General features: G+C 41.9%; 1 protein-coding gene across 2 annotated transcripts in view; it reads left to right on the top strand.

The window, feature by feature from the left end:
* The first annotated feature begins 140 nt into the window (after positions 1-140).
* The window catches only part of Itpr (Inositol 1,4,5,-trisphosphate receptor), a 91,228-nt gene continuing 70,824 nt past the window's right edge, over positions 141-20,544 (top strand). For both annotated transcript variants that reach the window (XM_075894864.1, XM_075894863.1), the window contains exons 1-13: positions 141-599; positions 685-755; positions 848-963; positions 4,358-4,603; positions 6,182-6,280; positions 6,746-6,829; positions 7,828-8,055; positions 8,751-9,128; positions 12,773-12,997; positions 13,758-14,191; positions 16,895-17,062; positions 18,799-18,894; positions 19,487-19,642. In XM_075894864.1, the coding sequence (XP_075750979.1) occupies positions 502-599; positions 685-755; positions 848-963; positions 4,358-4,603; positions 6,182-6,280; positions 6,746-6,829; positions 7,828-8,055; positions 8,751-9,128; positions 12,773-12,997; positions 13,758-14,191; positions 16,895-17,062; positions 18,799-18,894; positions 19,487-19,642 (2,399 nt within the window). In that variant the 5' untranslated portion in view covers positions 141-501. The remainder of the gene's footprint in view (positions 600-684; positions 756-847; positions 964-4,357; positions 4,604-6,181; positions 6,281-6,745; positions 6,830-7,827; positions 8,056-8,750; positions 9,129-12,772; positions 12,998-13,757; positions 14,192-16,894; positions 17,063-18,798; positions 18,895-19,486; positions 19,643-20,544) is intronic.

Here is a 20,544-nt window from a genome sequence, read left to right as displayed (position 1 = left end):
TCTGAAGCAGATTTGGTAACGTGAGAGATTGCTGTTGGTGTTAGACGCACGCCGAGTTCAGCTGCCGGAGATTTACGGGCCCGGTGTGGCAGCTCCATCAGCGAGACGTCATAAAGTCATTCGCTCACAAAAAACCAAGTAAAGCGTCCAGCTGGCTAGCGGTGCTGTGGATATGCCGTAGCTCTCAATTGCGTTCTTTCGCACAGCCTGTTCGGCCCGGTTTCCGATCCTGTGCTCACTTTCGTTCCAACAGCGTTTCGATGGAAGGTGCGACTCTAGTTCTGCTGAGCGGCCTGCTTGTGAACTCCTAACGTTGAATTGTGCGCCAAGGAAATCGCCACAGCCAAAAGTCCTCGTGGAAGTGACGGACAAGTTTTGGCAACGCCCGTTCGCAATTGGCCTTGATGTAGCCCGTCCTGCGGAAAAAAGCAGGAACCAAGCCGCCCCGGCTTGAATAAACTGCATATTCACTTGTGCTGTGCACGTGCAAACACATCAAATATGTGCGACTTGATAGGCACTTCGAGCTTGCTCCACATTGGAGACATAGTGTCTCTCTACGCCGAGGGCACTGTGTCCGGTTTCCTGTGTACATTAGGGTGAGTTTTCGAGCATCATGGTGCTTCCCAAACCGACGCTCATGACGTATGTTTTACTCAAAAAGTTGTGTGCTTTCTTCTCCAGCCTGGTCGATGACCGGTGCGTGGTGCAACCAGAGGCTGGGGATCTGGCCAACCCACCCAAAAAGTTTCGAGGTTAGATAGCAAACGGCTCTTTAATAAAGGGGAAATAACCAAACGTGTCACAGTGCTTTGATGGTTTTAAAAGCGGCACGTCTTTATTTCAGATTGCTTGTTCAAGATGTGCCCCATGAACCGGTATTCGGCCCAGAAGCAGTTCTGGAAAGCAGCCAAGCAAAGTGCCTCCAGCGCTACAGATGCCGTGCTGCTGAAAAAACTGCATGTGAGAGCTGTTAAATAGATAGTTAGGTGTAGTGCAATTTGTATAATAATAACGCTAAACTACTGCCTTGAAAAGAGTGCGACAAGCAATTATCAAAGTGAGGGGAGGTTTCATTTTCGTAATTTCTTTTCCATGCAGTTACCAGAGGCTGAAGACGTTTTGGGTAATATGATATTACTAACTGTAGCGCCGAATACATTTCATGAAAAAGTAAATGGAAGATAGAAAAAAAAAGTGATGCATCAAACTAGGGACGCTATCAATTTACATCAGCTTCATATTAATGTACTGCCTCCTTACAAGCCAATGGAAGTGGGCAAGCTACATTATAGTTATCATGTTGCTATACTGTTAAGATTTTTCTTGCACAGTTAAATTTTACAACTGTAATGAGGACATCTGATTAGTCATTGATTCACGGTTCGTAACCACTCAAATACAGCCATATTTATCTCGGTGTCACCAGAGGGAGGGAGTGGTCAATATGTTTGGTATGTGTGTGTATTTATGCATCCATAGACATATTGATGGAGCAAAGCTCTCTTGGCAAGACTATCTGCCTAGAGATACTGCCCTTTTACTCTATCCTCTTCTTCTCCCATTTCTTAGTGAGGCACATGCACAATGTGATAATATATACATGCACAAACATACACACATAAGGCAGCATCTATAAACGTGTGTGTTTAGTTGATCTATAGCTTACAATATAAAGCTTTTGGTAGCTTGACTTGAGACGATGAACAGAATAAATTGGTTGGTTAGGTAATACTGCATATATTTAGGCAACTTGTGGTGGTGCAAATAGGAATTAAGACACCAGGTAAAGATGGGAACAAACACCACATGTTCTTGTGATCTGTGGGACGAGAAAATTTTTGTAATTATTGGCAGTGAAATTGAAATCGGAGTTTTGTTGTGCTGATGCACTCAGATATAGTGTAGTTCTGGTGTTACCTGTTTAGTTTTATACCACCATTTCTTTCGTTCTAACTTTCTCTCAGTGATAAAAAGTCATGTTTCATACTTAAAGGTAAAATGAGTATGTGTGTGGAACCTTCAGGGCTTTTTAGCCAATAGGAAAAGCGAAATCCCCTCAAAACTAGTTTATCTTCGTCTCGTCTGTTTGTCGTCTTTTTGGCATTGGATCGCCTACCTTGTTAATACTTGTCCCCTGCAGTTAATATAACACACATAAACTTCTTTTGGTACACCACCTCGACATTTATTTGATGTTCTATAAACCACTTGTGCAGAGCGCATTCGCTGGCATTTGGGAGGAACACAGTTGTTTTTTAATGCACAGTCTTTAATAATACTGTCAACCCTCGCTTGAGGGTCATAACAGGGAACATAACATAACAGTTTTTTTTAGAATGGTGTCCATACTGGGGCTTTCACCTGATTCTTTTTTCAACAGCACTGAATGCATATAGTGCTACTAACCTAGATTCTTATGGACAATAGTGGATGTTCCTACAGCACTTTGCAGCTTCAGTCAACGCACTTTCAAAGGTCTTTATGTATCATTCTTGAGTTAGACAGCAAATTATTGGCACAGAAAATAATATGGACATTCAGGGTGTTTTGCATTGATTCTTTTTATAACAGCATCCAACTGAAACTTTCAGCAGGGTTTTTTTTTTTTTTTGACAGAACTAAACGCATGTGGCGATACTAACCTAACTTCTCTTAGAAAATAGTGGATGTTTGACCCTACAGTGCTCCACGAATTTAGTTGTATTTTCAGTGGCTGTCATGTCTTGAGGGGAACAGTGAATTATTGGCACAGAAAATAGTAGAGAAATTCCGGGTGTTTCACCTTCTCATTGCATCACTGGTGCTGTTGTTGTGGTGCCATCTGCACATTTGACATCAAACCATTTTTAAAAGGCTAGGCATGGCCTCAGTACTAGTCCAACAGCATCAAAGCAAGTGAGCCACCTAATAGTAAAAAAAGATACCTCAAGATTTTTCTTCAATGTTAGGTAAGACCAAGCGACGACATATTATACCATTTACTTCTTTCTGTCCAAGCAGAGAGCCAGTGAAAAGCATGAATTTGGAAGGAAGCGGAGGGCCTGGGCTGTATGGGTGCTGTTGTGTTGCTGTATGTCATTGTGGTTAGGGTGACTATTACGATACATGAAGACCTTTGAAAGGTCATTGACTGTGGCTGTGTTCCAATTCTTAGACAGCACGTAGACAGTCTACGAAGACTGCTAAAAAGACAGCAACGAGCCCATGCTGTCCGAGAATTGGAACACGTCTGGGTGGCTTTTACGCGACGATGCGCCACCTCGCGTTGAGAAGAAAAAGCTAAAATAAACAAACGTAACAGTTCTATTTTCTGGCTCATTTCGTGTTGAAATCAAAGACAAATAAGCGTTACTCATATTGAGCATCTGGGAAAGTGTCTGCTTGTGTGCAGACGATCATTCCAGCAAGATTTGATCTATCTGAGCGATTTGCTGAGCCGTTATCTTGTTTATACAGCCAAGTAGCCAGCATCGTATTTGTCTATCATGTGGTCTTCTCGGAGCTGTCTATTTTGCCGGCTACGCGAGAATTGAAATGGGACTTAAGATGGCCGCCGTCCATTAAGCTGTCTGTTTAGCTATCTGCGGTGAGTATTGGAACACACCCTGAATCTGCGGTTAACAGCCGGTAATTCCTACAATATCTTAGAAAGTTTGCAGCGCATGTGCAAAGGGCCTAACGTAACACGTATCGCTGTAATGTGTCATGCATGATATATTTTAGAAAGTTTGGAGCGCATGTGTGAAGGGCCTAACGTAACACATATCGCTGTAATGTGTCATGCATGAAACACAGTTGAAGCTTCTGTACCTCATTGATAGTGAAAGAGTTACAGACAGAACTATATGGTGTGCTGTGCAAGGTTACTGTATGTGCACTCCTCATAGATTGGGCACTGCTACAAGGTAGTTATGAGATGCAGTATAGAATTCTTGTTGAACACTGCTTTCCCTAAACAGATTGAGTATTCGCTGAAAAACCTCTACTGTAGCATAGGTTAATATGACAACTTTGTACTTTGGAAAAGAACTGTGAATTTGTAGTTTTTGCTAGATAATGTTTTAATGATAGAGAGCAGCAGTGCTAGCCACAACTGCAAGTGAAGGAAGAGCATTTAAGGTGTAGTAAGCAGAAAGTGAGAACGTTACCACGACTCTTTCTTGGATCATTTGTGTGCACTTTTAGATGATTCAGAAAACAAATGAATCCGTTACGATATTATCATACCGGCATCTTGTCCTGTTTATTTTATCTCATTGACATTCGTTACTATGCTTTATCAACTTGGCCAAGTGTCTACCCTTGCTTTGGGATGTTTAATGCCATCTGTAATGGAACCATTTGTGAATTGCAGCACGCTGCCGAGTTGGAGAAGAAGCAGAATGAGAGTGAGAAGCGTAAGCTGGTGGGAGAAGTGGTACAGTACGGAGGGGTGGTGCAGCTGCTGCACGTAAAGAGCAACAAGTACCTGACTGTGAACAAGCGGCTGCCTGCACTGCTCGAGAAGAATGCCATGCGGGTGTCCCTTGATGCCAATGGCAATGAGGGATCCTGGTTCTATGTCGTCCCCTTTTACAAGCTGCGCTCAACTGGTGACAGTGTGAGTACCTTTGGTAGCTAGTGGCAGCGTGGATGGCACAGCGTATGATGTTAAAGGGCCACTCACCAGGCCCCATGCCAAATTTTGGTTAGACCATGGAAGTTGTTGGGTGTCCGATGACAAAGATTTTGCTACAAAAATTTTCAGAATCGGTTCATTATGAGCTGTGAAAACTTTTTTTTTTTAGCAGCGCGAAACGAGGATGAGAGAAGGCAAGCTCGGAACCCTTGCCGCTCCCCCGCATAACCTTTGCAAGCCAAATCTCATCCCTACCCTCTCCGGCATCCGGCCAAGAGGTCACATGCGCATGACGTGCCCAAACAAGCCCAACCCTCTCGGACGCGAGCGGCATTTTTTTTGTTGTTGTTGACCAGTCTTGTTTTGAGGTTTACTGCCTGTTTCTGCGGGATGGTTTGGAAACGCTGGCTTGTATGCGGTAGAATATATGAACACAATGAATGCGTGAACGTGTAGGAGCATTACTTTCGCTTTCACAGCTGTCGTCTGCTCGATGCGCTGACCGCGGGGACACGAACGCATGCGAAACGCTGGCTTATTAGCTCCACATCTTGTTGTGATTCGCGGGGGGGGGAAAAAAAAAAAAAGGAACGCTCATGTTCCCTTATTGTTTCTCATTATTTATCTAGGGATTTATTGATCTCTTCAAGCAATAAATACATTAACTATGCATGTCGTGTTGAATCACCATGTCACATGTCACTGTTGGCAATGTCAGAGCACAGTTGTCTACGTAGAGGACCAGTGTCACTGCATTGCCGTGTACGTAGGGCCATTCATATGCACACGTCATGCACTCATTCTCTGGGCATGTGCCCGCAAACAAAAAAGGGAGGAACGTTCATTGTGAAATTTGCGAATTTCGGCAGACGTAATCGTGAACGCCTCATCAACGAATTGCGCTTGTCAGCTTGAAATTTCAAAACCTGGTGAGTGGCGTTTTAATGGTTGTTTTGATGTTCAGCCTGTTTAGAGGACCTCAAGGGTTATAGTAAAGTTTTTTTTACATATTCGTTTCTGTATATATACAAATTGGTCGTTCGGTAAACAGACTGAAGGGCACTGTTTGCTGATTGTACATTACTTCGGCACATGTATTTAAATAATTTTGCACAAATTTTTTATTAGGGATAACTCAACTTTCTTCATTATCTGTCCACGTGTCATACATGTTATCCTGTCTTACATATTGCATGGTGCCTTCCAAATAAAAAAATGTTATCTCCAGAAATGTTATGTTAATTCTGTGCTATGATTGAAAGTTGTTCGGTGGAACTACATTTTTTTCCTTTCTGCATGATACAGCAATAGGTGTCTTAATGATGCTGTTGTAAAAGTTGATAAGCTAAGGACATTGTCAGAAAGGGAATATATGAAAGGTAGTGGAACTAGTTTCTCATTGATGGTTGCAGTGCCATTTCTACAACATCTGTTTTTCTATGGCTGATTCTTGGCAGATGCTAAGCACAGATGACCTAATCAGTTCCAGTTGTTATTTTCGTCTTCATGGCCAGAATAGGTCTGCCTTCGGTGCTCAGTGTGCTGCCTTCCTTATCCTAGGTTGTGGTGGGTGACAAAGTGGTGCTGACTCCAGTGAATGCAGGCCAGCCTCTGCATGCCAGCAACCAAGAGCTGCCTGACAATGCAGGCTGCAAGGAGGTGAGACTCATGGCTTCAATTCTATTCCATTTATACATCTTCAAAGGAGGAAATGAGTGAACACATTAATTTTATATAAAGAGGAACTGCAGGAAAATTTCTATTAATTCACTACATCTTTTAGACGAACCCATTGATGTATCTGTCCTTGTTCTGTACACAACACAATAAAAAATATGTTATTTTATACTTTACAGATTATTTTTCTTGCAGGTAATGAACATAGCATGCATGTTGTTATAGCAGAGGATGTGCAAAGAAAAGCAGATGTACTTTGTGATATGGACATAAATGTGCTAATGCTTTAGGAGGGCTTCTTGAAGCTATTGTTTCTTCGTCGTCAAGTGCATGATTTTCTATCATGGGCATCATCAAGACTCTCCCATAGCAATAGTTTAGCAGCTATTGGAAAAAAAAAAGCCTTTTCGTAGTTTGACTATGCAATGTTGCTATGCTGCCGTTCAGGTCAATGCTGTCAACTCAAATACGAGTTGGAAGATATCGCTGTTCATGGAACACAAGGAGAATGTGGAGGATGTACTCAAAGGGGTATGTGAACATTATTGCATCTTTCCTTTTGTTCACTCATGTCATTTGAACCTATATCACATTTATTGGAAATTGTGCACAAGCAGTCGATATTACTAATGCAGTTGGTTCTTTAAAAAACTTTGCTAATGGATCAGTTGTCGGAGCAGAAAAAGTTCTCCTGTGTCAGCCAAACCTCAAATGTAGAAAATGGGCACAAGAAATTATTGTTTATGGCCGGATAGATGTGTCTTTGTAATATTGGTATGTAACCAGTACATGCTTATGGTGAATATTGGATGTAGCGAGTATTTTCTGTTAAATGCCTTTGTAATTACATTTGTGTCATACACCACTGTCATTTAATTTTGTAATACTGTAAGAAACAAAAACAAAAAGGGTATGAAATGCTATTTAGCGAAGCACCTCATAACGAATGTGCGAAGGCCATATGAGTGGTCATTACAATCGTAATACATGAATAATACTGATAGTAGTTATGTATGCTTGCACAGCGTAGCATGTTAAGAACTCTGATGGAAATTTTCGTGGAACACCTGCTCATTCACAATGTCTGCCTCTTTGCTTTACCTGTACTGACTGGCCAGATTATTCATCTTCCTATCTTCATTCTACAGTGCTAGAGGCAGTGAGGCTGTTGTTTTATTGCTGATTATTATAAGAAATTGAATGAGAGGGAGTAACAGTTTCGAAGAAAGAGGAAGGGCAGTAGCCACTGCATTTGCTTGGCTGCATCGGTGTGAATGCACCTTGGCTATATGGTGTGCAATGTTGTACATATAATCATACTTATTGAAGGCACGCGATGGTCTTGTGTTTGTTCATGTGAAGGGTATTTTTGTACCGTATGTGGTTGATATTGTATAGGGCTATATGATTTAACGTATATGTTTTAGCAGCTGGGTTCTTGTTTGTATTTATGGTGTGACATTCTCAAAGGCTGTAGTTTTGTGCAGCATTGCCTGCTTGGGTTTCTTGACTAATGTGTATTTGTGCAGGGAGATGTGGTGCGCCTGTTCCATGCGGAGCAGGAAAAGTTCCTTACAATGGACGAGTACCGAAAGAAGCAGTATGTGTTTCTACGATCCACGGGACGCACCACTGCGACTGCAGCCACCAGCTCCAAAGCCCTGTGGGAAGTTGAAGTGGTGCAGCACGACCCCTGTCGCGGTGGGGCTGGCCACTGGAACAGTCTCTTTCGCCTCAAGCACCTTGCAACAGGCCAGGTTTGTTCGATACATTTTATAGTGATGGTAATAATCCATTAGAAAGAGACACAGAAGGGAAATGGGGAATCGGTTAAGAATGATCAGCTTTTCTCCTAAAATTCTACTGTTGTTAATTCGGCCACCAAAGATTAACAGAAAAGGAAACTAAGACAAAAATTTAATTTTTATCTCTTGCGTCAACATCTCTGATCTCGGAAGGGAGTTTGAATGGGCAAAAGTATGAGCAGCAGTAAGTGCCATTTAGCATGAGTGTAAACAAAAACTGAAGGGCTGTCAGCTCAAGTAGTCGTCATTATAAAAGCAAGTGAGCTTAGATAAAAAAGCGGGACGAAGGCTGTGTCTGTAAGCAAGTGCTGTAGAGTGGGAGTTGGCATGTGTATGAACTTGAATAGGTGTAGATGTGTGTGATTGGAAGCAAATATCAAAGGGAGGCATCGGTGAGCATGAGTTGCAAATGTTAACTGTTGATAAATGAGAGTGCACATGAGGAGCGAATGTAAAAATGTTTGCTGTTGTGTTAAAATATGTAAATAAATAATGGCAAACTTTGCTGGCACAGAGTTAAGGCATTTAGCCTTTAAAGATTTACTAGGTTTGAGCATCAAGAGTGGCCTCGTACTAAAAGTAATGAGAAATGATTAGCAGGAAACTGTATTCTTAATGTTTCAGGGGTGTAAACTTGCATTTTACAGTACCTAGCTGCTGAGGTGGATGAAGACCCGACCCCTGACCCAACTCGGGCTAAGTTGCGGGGTCCACCGGGGAGTCCTGTGTACTGCCTCGTAGCTGTGCCACAGAGTAGCGACATTGCCTCTATCTTTGAGCTGGATGCGACCACACTCTCCCGTGCTGATGACCTGGTACCTCAGTCTTCGTACGTGCGCTTGCGTCACTTGTGCACCAATACCTGGGTGCACAGCACAGCCATTCCCATCGATAGAGAAGAAGAGCGCCCAGTCATGTGGCGGCTGGGCTGTGCACCAGCCAAGGAGGACCGGGAGGCCTTTGCGGTGGTGCCTGTGTCAGCTTCCGAAGTCCGCGACCTCGACTTTGCCAATGATGCTTGCCAGGTGGGTACTTTGGCGCAAGATGTGAAGCTCCGCAGCCAATTTCCAGATGCTTCTGAGCTAACAGGCAAATGATCATTACAAAAGATGCCAAAAGAAGTAGAAGTTTTTTTAATTTTTCCACTATTTGATTATATTTTTAGTCATAATAAAAACTTTTACTCAATTACGAAGGAGAGTTAAAAAAAATCACTTTAATTATTTTGTATGCGGATATGCGTAACTGAGCAAAAGCACATGTGTACTTTCCATGGTTGTCTCTAGGTTAGTCTCACATTCATTGAATGCACATTTGGCAGTTCATGATCAATGTTACTACTTGATCGCCCCACATTCTGTTTGAATTCAATGCGAAACTACTCAAAGCAGACCCATAGGCAGAAATTTTTTTGGGAAGGGGACATTGTTTGGAAGCACCTATTTTTCGAAGGTACCCTGTTGGGCATCTATTTTTTTTTTATTTCAAATGGGAACGCATTTCATAGTCGGGGCATATCAGGCGTCTCTCGGTGTCCACATGCCAGCAGGTGTATCTCTCCACTCTCACTCCCTCTCCCATCGCAACAGCTGTGGGTGCGCACACTTATCTTTACCCCTAGGAACCAGAACAGGTGGTGCAGGCCGAATAGCGAAGAGTGAGTGGAGAGGAGGAGCGCACTCTGGCATGTGAGTGCTCTCATATCGCGGAAACTTGGCAGAGCTGCCGCGTGTATAGAGAAAGTGTAGGAGAGGGTAGGTGCAGTGCTTCACCGCTCCTCCTTTCGTCATTCGCTCTCTCTCCTCCCTGCACACCACACTCCCGTCCGCTCGCTTGTACGTTTATATAAATGGAGTGAAGCGCATGTCTCACTCTCGACCATTCGCTGGCTGATGTGTAATTAAGTGGTTACGGTACAAATCCACGTCTCGTCATTAATTTATGCCATTAAAATTACCACGCCGTGTACTCTCGGCACAAGAAATTCATTCGCATTTCCTCACGATTCTCTTCGGGAAGGTGGGGGCAATATTTTACTTGGTAAAACCCCCTTCCATCTGAATTTCAAGTGAGGGGAGAAGGAAAGGGCAGGCTTTTTCCAAAAAACATGACAAGCGATGTGAAAAATTCTACAAGCGACTGAGCAAGAAAAAGAAGCCCAAATTCGATTATTATAAGGAAAATTGGCAACTCTGCCTGCAGCACAGTAAGTCGTTGGGCTGCTGATAAAAGTATGCACATTAACAGGCCCTCTTGCTTCATACAAGTAGAACTGCAGTTTTTTTTACCAACAAAAGCCGTTACTAGAATTGAATGGTGAAAAAGATAGACTGTCCAGATAAGCAAGATGTTTCATAAAAACTTATTGTGAAAGTTGACATGCGTACATTATTCTCAATTCTATGTCAGTTCGACATTGTTTAGATGTTGTGCAAATCTGTTTGAAGTAATGAGAAATTGTTGAACATGGATAGCCACTGGTGCCGCTGTTTCTCCTACGGAGTCTGTCCTTGTCATCTTCTTGCCACCTAGCGCACATTGTACTTTGTCAGTCCTGTGTTCTTCACGAAAGGTTGTCAAACTTTCTGTAATTGAGGAATCCCAGCAGCTTTTCCCGAGTGTTCAGAAAGCCCCCTCTTTCCACTGATGTGCCTTTTGCGTACGGAGCAGTCTGCCACACTGGTGTAGTGGTTACAGTGCTTGGCTGCTTACCTGGAGGCCATGGGTTCAATCCCAGCCACGGCTGTTGCAATTTGATTAAGGCGAAATGTTAGAGGCCGGCTAGCGTGCTGCATGATGTTGGTGCACGTTAAAGAACACCAGACGGGCAAAAGTTTCTGGAGCTCTTCACTACAACATGCCTCATAATAGTGTCACGGTTTTGGCACGTAAAATTTCAAATATTATTAGCAGCATGCAGAGGATGTGAAAGGGGGAGGGGGATGCAGGCAGAGAGTATGAAATAATCTCTTTCATACATCCAAGTACTTGTCATGTTTCGATTATATTACTGCTGTAGTGTAGTGGCAGAGTGACTTGTGTAGGGACTGTTCTATGTGAACAGACACGCTGTGAGCCATCAATAATGCACGGATGCATTAGTACTTGTCTGCTACAAAATGGAATTCAAATAACCATTATCAAAATTCGGTGGCAACAGGAGTGGAGTACTCGATCAAACAGACGTGTGACTTGGCTTCGAGAACTTCTCAATTAATTCTCACATATTTGTTGCTAACTGTGGTTGGAGGCATAAATTAAGAGTACTGTGCATTTAGGGCTACTGCGTGTCCATGAATTGCACAAATTTAGAGGCAGGCATTAAAAACGACGAGTTTTAATACAGCTGCCATGTGGTTGTATTGCTACTTGCCGTTTACTGATGTATGGACGTGGCGTACAATTGGTTCATTAAGTTCAAAATGCACTAAAAATATTCATTATTTAATGAAATAAGTGTGATTGAGTCGCTTTAATTCTAACTAAAAGTGGAAACCTGATAGGCATGTCATGGAACAATTGGGTTTTGTAACCCACTCTAAGAGCCTGTGTTAAAGACCTTGGAGGATATCATTTTGCCTTCTCTTTTTGATTTTACAGTGGAGTCCACTTATAATGGTACCGTTTATAGCAATGGTTTGGGTATAACAATGAACAACAATGGCACTGTACAATCTTATATGCTTTGTATGGAGAAATAAACTGCATTTTACGATGCTCTAATGCTGGGATGTCGATATAGGGATTGAATCGAGCCACACTGCGCACTGCAAATGGCTGTTCACGCATACGGCATGAATAGCTATGCATTTGCACTCCTCCACACACGCAGAAAATGAGTCGACTATGCCTCTTACGAGGAAGAAAAAGGAGGAGAAGCTTTCCTGCCGAACTTCTGAAGGGAGACAGGAGAGTCCTGCGAGGCACCCATTGACGAAAAGCTGTCGGGAAGTGGTCAAAGCTTAACGAAGGCATGTCATGTCTGGATCACTTCATGTATATGATGTTGCGGAAACGTCAGAGTGTGTCAGTGATGAGATGATTCTAGCGCATATACGCATTGTGTACAGTGGCGAGAGTGGAGACTACGATGAAGTGGTTGAGCAGACTACCCAGGTACACTCATCGCAGAAGGCCCAACGGATGATACAGTCTCTTCGAAACTTTGTATTCGCAAAGGACCTCCTGCTCAGCTACGTAGAGCACCTTGATGCTTTAGAGAAATGTGCAAGCTTTGCGTGAAGCAGTCAAAGCTGAGAGACTATGGCTTTGCTACTAAAAAGTACTTCTTGTACTACCTTACTTGCACGCAAATAAAATGTTTTGATCTCTCTTTTGTGTATCTTTTCTTAACCTGCTAGTTGCAATTATTAGTTTTAATGATGGGATTTTATTGACACTTGGATATCATTATAAATGGACTGCACTGCATATTCTTATGATTAGGTTTCACACATGTTTGCTACTCGTAAGGTGTAGTATGTATCGAGAAATTCAGACTTCAGAAAAAGTTGCATTGTGAAGCAAACTATTGCTTACCCCTATTTCATCTGTAATAACGAATTAACTTGGTCTTGAACTTGGAAAAAATATTCTCTTCTCTTGCAAGTGTAATATAAAACTGCTGTCACTACTGTTGCTGTAGTTGTTTTTGTCATTTCATGTTCAGGTACTGCAAACACTTGTCGGTGCTTTAGAAAGTGGCCGTTCAGGTGTCACGGAGCGCCGTTCACTACTACAACTGCTTCAAGAGGTGATCTACTTCACTGCCAGTCGTGAGGGAGACCCAAACAAATCGGATCCTCTTGAGCTGGTGGTGACAAAGCCCAACCGGGAACGACAGAAGCTTCTGCGTGAGCAGAATGTGCTTCGGCAGTTGTTCCACATTTTGCAGGTACTCCTCCTTTGTATTATAACATAAAATGAAATTTGAATGACGTGCACTTACAGGCTGTGCTCCTCGCATTTCTTCACACGTGCTTGTTTATAAAGTTGTTCGTGGTATAATCAAGGATGAATAGTTCTTTTTATTGCCGCCGAGAGAAGAGCGCAGTGAGAACAAATGCTGACTGCCGAGCAAGAACATACAGACTGTCTGCATTTTCTTCTCATGGCCGTGATACTTCTGGGGCCTTGAAGTTTCTGTAAAGGGGTATTCCATGAAATAAAATTGTCTCCTAGACAAGTTTATGGATTGTACCTAAGGACATGCAACTTCTCAGCAGTGGGCGTAGAAGTTGGGCATTAGGGAAAATTGTGGGGTGCAACAAATACTAACGCAATCTTGTGCTATTTCAACCCTTGGGATAACCACCTTTGTTGTCCCATTGTTGGTCTGTATATTATCGTTGTTCCTGTGTAAGCTTGTTGGCAGCAAAAGTATATTCATATTGGCAACCAAGGTACACTTATATAAAAAGTGCTTTCAGTGAGGTATATAGCTTCGACATATATTATGTGCACAGTCTCAAATGTTGGGATCTATCTAATTTTGAACATCATCAATGTCGATGTTGGGCAATCTGTGCAGAAAATATATTTTTGTTCCGTATAAAATTGGTACGAAGTTTGTAGTGCTTTGTTATGTCGTATGTTTTCATACAAGTTTGGGAATATAAGTGGCAAAAATGTTGTCTTGGCCTGTTGATGAACAGGCACCATTCACAGACAATGGCCAGGGCCCCCTACTGCGGATGGAGGATCTTGCTGACCCACGCTATGCCCCTTACAAGCACATGTGCCGTCTTTGCTATCGCATCCTGAGACTCTCCCAGCAGGACTACCGCAAGAACCAGGAGTACATTGCCAAGTGGTTTGGCTTCATGCAGAAGCAGATTGGCTATGACGTGCTGGCTGAAGATACCATCACAGCACTTTTGCACAGCAACCGCAAGCTCCTTGAGAAGCACATTACAGCAGCTGAAATCGAGACATTCGTCAGCTTGGTGCGGCAAAACCGGGAGAGCCGTTTTCTCGACTACCTTTCAGACCTGTGCATTTCCAACAAGCAAGCCATCCCTGTCACCCAGGAGCTCATCTGCAAGGCTGTACTTTCGCCCCACAATGCTGACATTCTGATAGAAACCAGGTAGGTTGTATTGCACATACACTTGTTGTTGGCACTTTGTTGTTACGCCTCGGTTTTGACACATTGGCATCAACTAGGGGTGTGCAAATATTCAAAATTTTTACTATTTTTCAAATAGTGTTTGCTATTTAATTCAATTCACACTGGAATTTCACTATTCGAGCTTCCCGAAAACAGGTACAGTCATGTCGATTGGCTGTAGCCCCTTCAAATTTTAATGTGTTTCACCCCATTACATTCTTGTACTGCGCAAAGCAGTATTTCAGGCTCTGCTACGGTCACAATGTATTGACTCAAAGAAACACTGGTTCTGATATGGAGATAATAGATTTGGCAGAGATGGGGCTCAATCAATGCTGTTTTGGACCTGAAACTCGGGCAGGAAGTTCAAAAACTCAGCCGCCGAAGATTTTTATCATCTGTAATTTTAGGTGTTCTTATATATTGTAAGGAATAAACAAGACAGATATAGTATCCTCGCTGCAGGCTGGCTGTAATATTCTCTATCTTCTTCCTCCTCCTTGCTGCCTCCACGCCCGAGCCCCAGCGTCTTTCTTGGTCACGACAGTATTGACGTCTATGAGGCAGATCAGAAACTCTGGACATGGAGAGAGCACACCCTTGTCCGCCACATCAGTTAGGCTTCCGCAGAAGTTGAAAAAGGAGGAGAGGCTGAGAAAACGGCATCTTTGCCTTTCATGTGTAAAGTGTTATTGGCAACACTTAGGGTTGCCCTAAATCAGGTACATAAATACAATTTGGTTTCTGCATTGCTTGCTCCTTGATGACACAACTATTAAACACCACCTAAGAATATGCTTGGAATTCTTAAATTTTCATTCTGCTGTTTCACGTCAAAGGTTTTGAAAAATATTCGAGAAAGATTAAAAAAATATTCAATTTGCACCCGCACTTCGATATTTGAATTCAATTCACACCCAAAATTTTGCTATTTGCACAGCTCTAGCATAAGCATTGTGCTAGGAAAGGTGCACTTGAAAGAATTACTGATGCCACCTTCTCCTGTGACACACATCAGTGTGTGCATTTTGCTGCCGTACTTGCAGCCAACTTTCACCATTGTTTCTGTATGTCTGTTAACAACACCAAAATTCATAAGTAAAATTGTTCCATGATTTTGTTTCTGGTGCACTGAAAACTATTTTATGATGGACTTACATCAACTAGTCCAGCGTGTTGCTCAACTCTTCTCAGCTACAATTCATTTGCTTTTTTTTTATAGAAATAGAAAATAAACAAAGCAGTTTTTGTCACCTTTACTTGGCGATGGCTACTCCTTTCCACTTGATTGTTTCAAATAAAGAATACAGAAAAAAATTGGCTCCGTATCTGCATGTTACATTGCAAATGTCGTCGAAAGACTATAGTCTTGCGTCTGGAGAGAGTGAACAACACGTTTATTTTATGTTCTGCGCAAGAAAATCGGTGAATGGTATTCTGGAGGCGCTGCGTTAGATTGCCTTGAGCATGCAGCAGACGTGAACGAGTGCTTTAAGTCACGTCACACGTGAGACATGAGTGCTATCTGGCAGTTATCCTGTAAAATGAAGCACACAGCGTGCGGGCCCATCTTTGAGGTGATAAGGTGTAGAACGCAAGGCGACGGGTAGGTGCCGCCACCGTGTCATCTTAGCAAAGCGTTGGAAATGCTTGCTTTTTCGTGCAAGCGTTGCATGGTGAGCGCAGCGTGATAAACGCTACGGCTCTTAGAATTATTTATCTATGCCTTTTCTAGTAAAAAATACACTTACGTAATATTGACGTGTTGTTATGGTGCCTCAGATATGCACAATAATTGCTTTTTAATTGACAATCGCACAAGTATTAACGCTGAACCTTGAGCAATATTGGTGGGCGCTGCAGATGGAGTCGGCCGTTGGAGTATCCTTTGGCCACTTCAGTGCTGTTTACGGTACCGTTAAGGCCAGACAAACAGACAAATTTACAGACAGACAGACCAAAATTTTTGCGTCGAAGGTCCCCAAGAAAAACTATTGTCTCTAAAACAAAATAGCATATATACAAATATACAGTTCTACATAGGTGAGTTCAATAGTTCTCTTATGGGCAGAACAAACACGTAGTTGTTGTGGACTACCTTTAGTATAACCAAGTCATAAAAAAAGCGGTTTTCATGGTACACTTCTATCATTAAAAGAAAAAGATAGAGATGCTTTATGTTTTCGGGCTAAGCTAAAGGTTTTCTGCACAAATGATAATAAATGAAGACTTCCTGGCAACACAAGAGTAGCAGTGGTCGGTATAAAAAAAATGCAGCAGTCTTTTTTTGAACAAGCCAGAATGAACCTGAAAAAATATGTCGCATGTAACAGGAGTTTAATTTATTGACAGCCAAATATGAAACTAACCAAGTTGGAGGTTGTTCTGTTGTATCAGTATAGTGGAACTCCTTTATAAGAGACACTGATATAAGAGACAAATGGGTATAAGAGACACCAGTGTGCCTACAGTAAAATACGGGTTGATAACAAATATGCATAAAAGGTACCCTGCCTATAAGAGACATCTCATATGAAAGACAGGAATTGCTGTCCGGAGCATGCCTGTTATAAAGGAGTTCAACTGTTATTCTGTCCTAGCAATTTCTGTTTTCTGAAATTCAACTTCATTCCTAATGAGAATTGGTTGATTATTACGTATAACCTACCATCTTTTGTGCAGGGTGGTCCGCAGCCAGGTTGAGCTGGAGATTGAGGGGGGTCCACCCACGTTGGCGGTGGAGGAACAGGTGCTACTGCTGTGGGACAGTGGCCGGGAGGCTCGCAGCATCGTGGAGTTGGCACAAGACACCGAGTGCCCGAGCGCACGAGCCACGCTTGACTACTACAGGTGAGGCTGGGGTGATGGCTGTAAGCAACCAAGAATCTGATCTACACAATTACAAAAATAACCAGAGAGCCCAATAAAAAATGCATAAACAAAGTATCAAATTAATGGTCTTAGCATGAAAGAAATATAATGCATAAACAAAGTACCAAATGCATGGTCTTAGCATGAAAGAAATATTTGGAGAGAAGTGTCCTTGCTAACAAGTATTTTTTATGTGTACAATTTTTTCTTCTTTCTCCCATTTTATGCAGACAAGATATAGGTTCTCATCTCACTCCAGTATGTGAAATGTGCATAGCTCTTTGCACAGGGTGTTTCTTTGATATAATCTTTGCTGAGGTTATTTATCAATCAATTCACCGTATTTTTCAGTGCATAAATCTTACCTTTGTGCTAGATGCACCTCCAACTTTTTTCAACATTTGAGCTTAAGAACGATATATTAGAAGCACCTAATTTTATCTGGGTTTGCATAATAAAATGTGATTAACACTGATTGTGCATTCTTGTACATTCATTAATGGCAGAACGTCGTACCCTTGCATAATGCCAAATTTTCATAAACATTAATTTTATGAAATTTAAATTCCATTCTGCTAGAATTTTCCACTAGATCCTTTAAAGCCTAAAAAACATATTTATTGCACTTTATTTGAAGCAGTTGAATGCTTTATCCGACACACTGCCATAGAGTTATGCCACTGCTTCTGACACAATTACTGGGGTTGCGTAATTGGCTATTAAATAAGTTGTCCTATGTGATGTTGTAAGAATGTTGCTAGCGTTATCTGTACATTATTGTGGGATCGGGACGAACTAACGATCATATTAAGCTATAATCTAGTTGATAGAATTAAGAGTGTCATGGTAGTAGAAGTGTTTGTGTGTGGCTTTTAGCCTTAAAAGGGGCCCTGCAACACTTTTTGAGCATTGTCAGAAAACGCTGCCTATCGATAGTAGAGGCTCCTGACAACACACGCGTCTAATATTATAGCGCAGCATACGGCCTGGAATTGACAGTAAATTATTAAAGTCAGCTAAAAATTGCTTTCTCTTCTCTTGACAAATCACGGAAGATGCTAACAAATCACTCGTAAAAAGCCCATCTATCAGCCATTGGCTGATTTGAGTATGGCACGCTCGATCGTAACAGAGATTACCGTGGGAGGCCGCGACTTGTCCACGCATGTGCGCGCGACCACTCTGAAAAAGCCGCGCATTTTCTTTGTCCCTGCCATCCCTCCCGGCTTAGCTTCCAGCTCTTTCGTCAGGACAAGAGAAGAGAGAATGCAATTGCAGCATGCGACAAATCTTTGTAACTCCACTTGCACTGAGCGGATTCTTGAAATTTTTGCGGCGTTGAATTCATGAGGCAATAAGCTCTTCCAGTGAATTCATTCCATGGTTACTTGATAAAGTGTTTCAGGCCCGTTTAAATCAATAGAAGAAAGTGAATTTCCCATCTATAAACCAGAAACTTGCTTGGATATTGCTAGGGTCTAAGAGTCTTCCGTGCACAAGAAGAACTCAAGCCTTTTGCATCCATCTATCTGAAACTCTCTAGTTCATTCTTATGATAAGCTTATTCTATCCTTTCACATTTTTGTAAAGTTTCTTAGGGGGTTCCCAAGTGAACTCCAGCTGTCATCTTGGGGCACCAGTTTGCTCAAGACAAGGGGCTCAAATAAGTGTACTGGAACAATCCTGTCTTATTTTATAAAAATGATTTTGTGCAGGCACCAACTCGACCTGTTCTCGGGCATGTGTTTGGACCGGCAGTACTTGGCCATCAACAGCCTGTCTCCTCATCTGGACATAGAGTTGATCCACAAGTGAGGAGCAGCTTGTGCCGTTTGATGTTTGCAAATAACACACCTAAATGTTTAATTAGCAGACTTATGAATTACCACAGATTTTCTAGAGTTGTTTAGAACGGCTCCTTTACTGTCAAAAGGGAAGTAATGTCTGAGTTTAGAATAACAGAGCGCTATGTTAGTTGATACATATTTCGGCGTTTATGGTGTCTTTTCTCTTGTTTCCAGTCATGAATTCGAGAGCATTTGCGAGGATAAAATATTGTGTAACCTTTGAGCCTCCTAGTTTCATCTACGAAAACAAAATTCTTTTTTTTTTTGCCATGGATGGTAAAAGAGATGTAAAAAAGGTGCTGTACTGGTCTTTAAAAACTTTAGAATTTCAGTAGTAGCATGCATGCAGAATATGTAAAACAATGTTTCACTTTTGTCCTTGTGCAAAGCAGCCTAGATGTCACAGGATACCAACATTTCAATGCCGATATTCTTCAGCAATACTCTAGGCTTGATGATAAATTTTGTCCCGATAATTGCTTTTTTTCAGGCTCCTAAACCTTTCTTATTTTCTTAGATCGTGATGTTTGTTCTTCCTTGCTACCTATGCTTGCAGATGCATGGCAGATGAAAACCTGCCATATGAGTTGCGGGCGGCCTTTTGTCGGCTCATGCTGCACATGCATGTGGACAGGGATCCCCAGGAGCTCATCACACCTGTCAAGTACGCACGCCTCTGGTCCGACATTCCTGAGCAACTTTCCATCCAGGAGTGAGTAACGCCAAATCAAGCATACTTTTTGGCTTAGCTTTACGCTTGCCATTGCAGGCATTTTTCTTTGGCCATCCAGGAGTGAGTAACGCCAAATCAAGCATACTTTTTGGCTTAGCTTTACGCTTGCCATTGCAGGCATTTTTCTTTGGGGCATTATTTTCTGGCTGTTAATTAACATTCACTTTTTTTCCTGTTAGCTTTGGTGCTGTGCACTCACTTCTAAAATGGTGAAACTGTAGAGGACCTACTGCGTAATGTATTTAACAAAAATGGGGTCTACTTCTAGCAAAATGTGTACTGAAAAGGCTAAATGCAAACAATGACATTGCCTGTATTGTCCATGTCACTGTCTTAATAAGCGTAAGGCAGAGGCCCTATGCTCCACTTTGATATGATTTCTATGTGTCTAAGTTCACTACCAAAAACTAGGCTTTTGCGAATATCCGAATGGTTTGAATATCCTAAAGAATATTACAATATTCGAACTCACTTCGATTCGAATTCAAGTTATGGAAAATTGCGAGCTATTCGAAATGAATGAATAGGTGTAAATTAGTCCACATGTCACCCCCTGCAAAGGAAGTTTCACTGTATTGGAGGGGCGCTAAACCATGAAAACACATATTCAGGAACAATTCACACTGCTGTAAAGCTACACATCAAGGTTAAATAAACATATTACCCTCGCATCGATTCATAATTTTTTTTTGTTTAAAAGCTTGTTATACCGGCTTATTTGATCTAAGTATATTAAACTGTAAAACATAACCTATTTTACAGGTTATCACTTGCGATCTAATGAAAGTCAAATCCTCCTACTATTCAAAGTTGATTATACTTCCTTTGAACAAAAAAAAAAAAAAACATTTGAACAGGCCTTATTTCGATATTTAAAAATA

The sequence above is a fragment of the Rhipicephalus microplus genome, chromosome 5 (assembly GCF_043290135.1).
Source record: "Rhipicephalus microplus isolate Deutch F79 chromosome 5, USDA_Rmic, whole genome shotgun sequence".
NCBI lineage: Eukaryota > Metazoa > Arthropoda > Arachnida > Ixodida > Ixodidae > Rhipicephalus > Rhipicephalus microplus.
The sequence above is the reverse complement of the archived record's forward strand: the minus strand, read 5'-3'. Positions and strand labels throughout refer to the sequence as shown.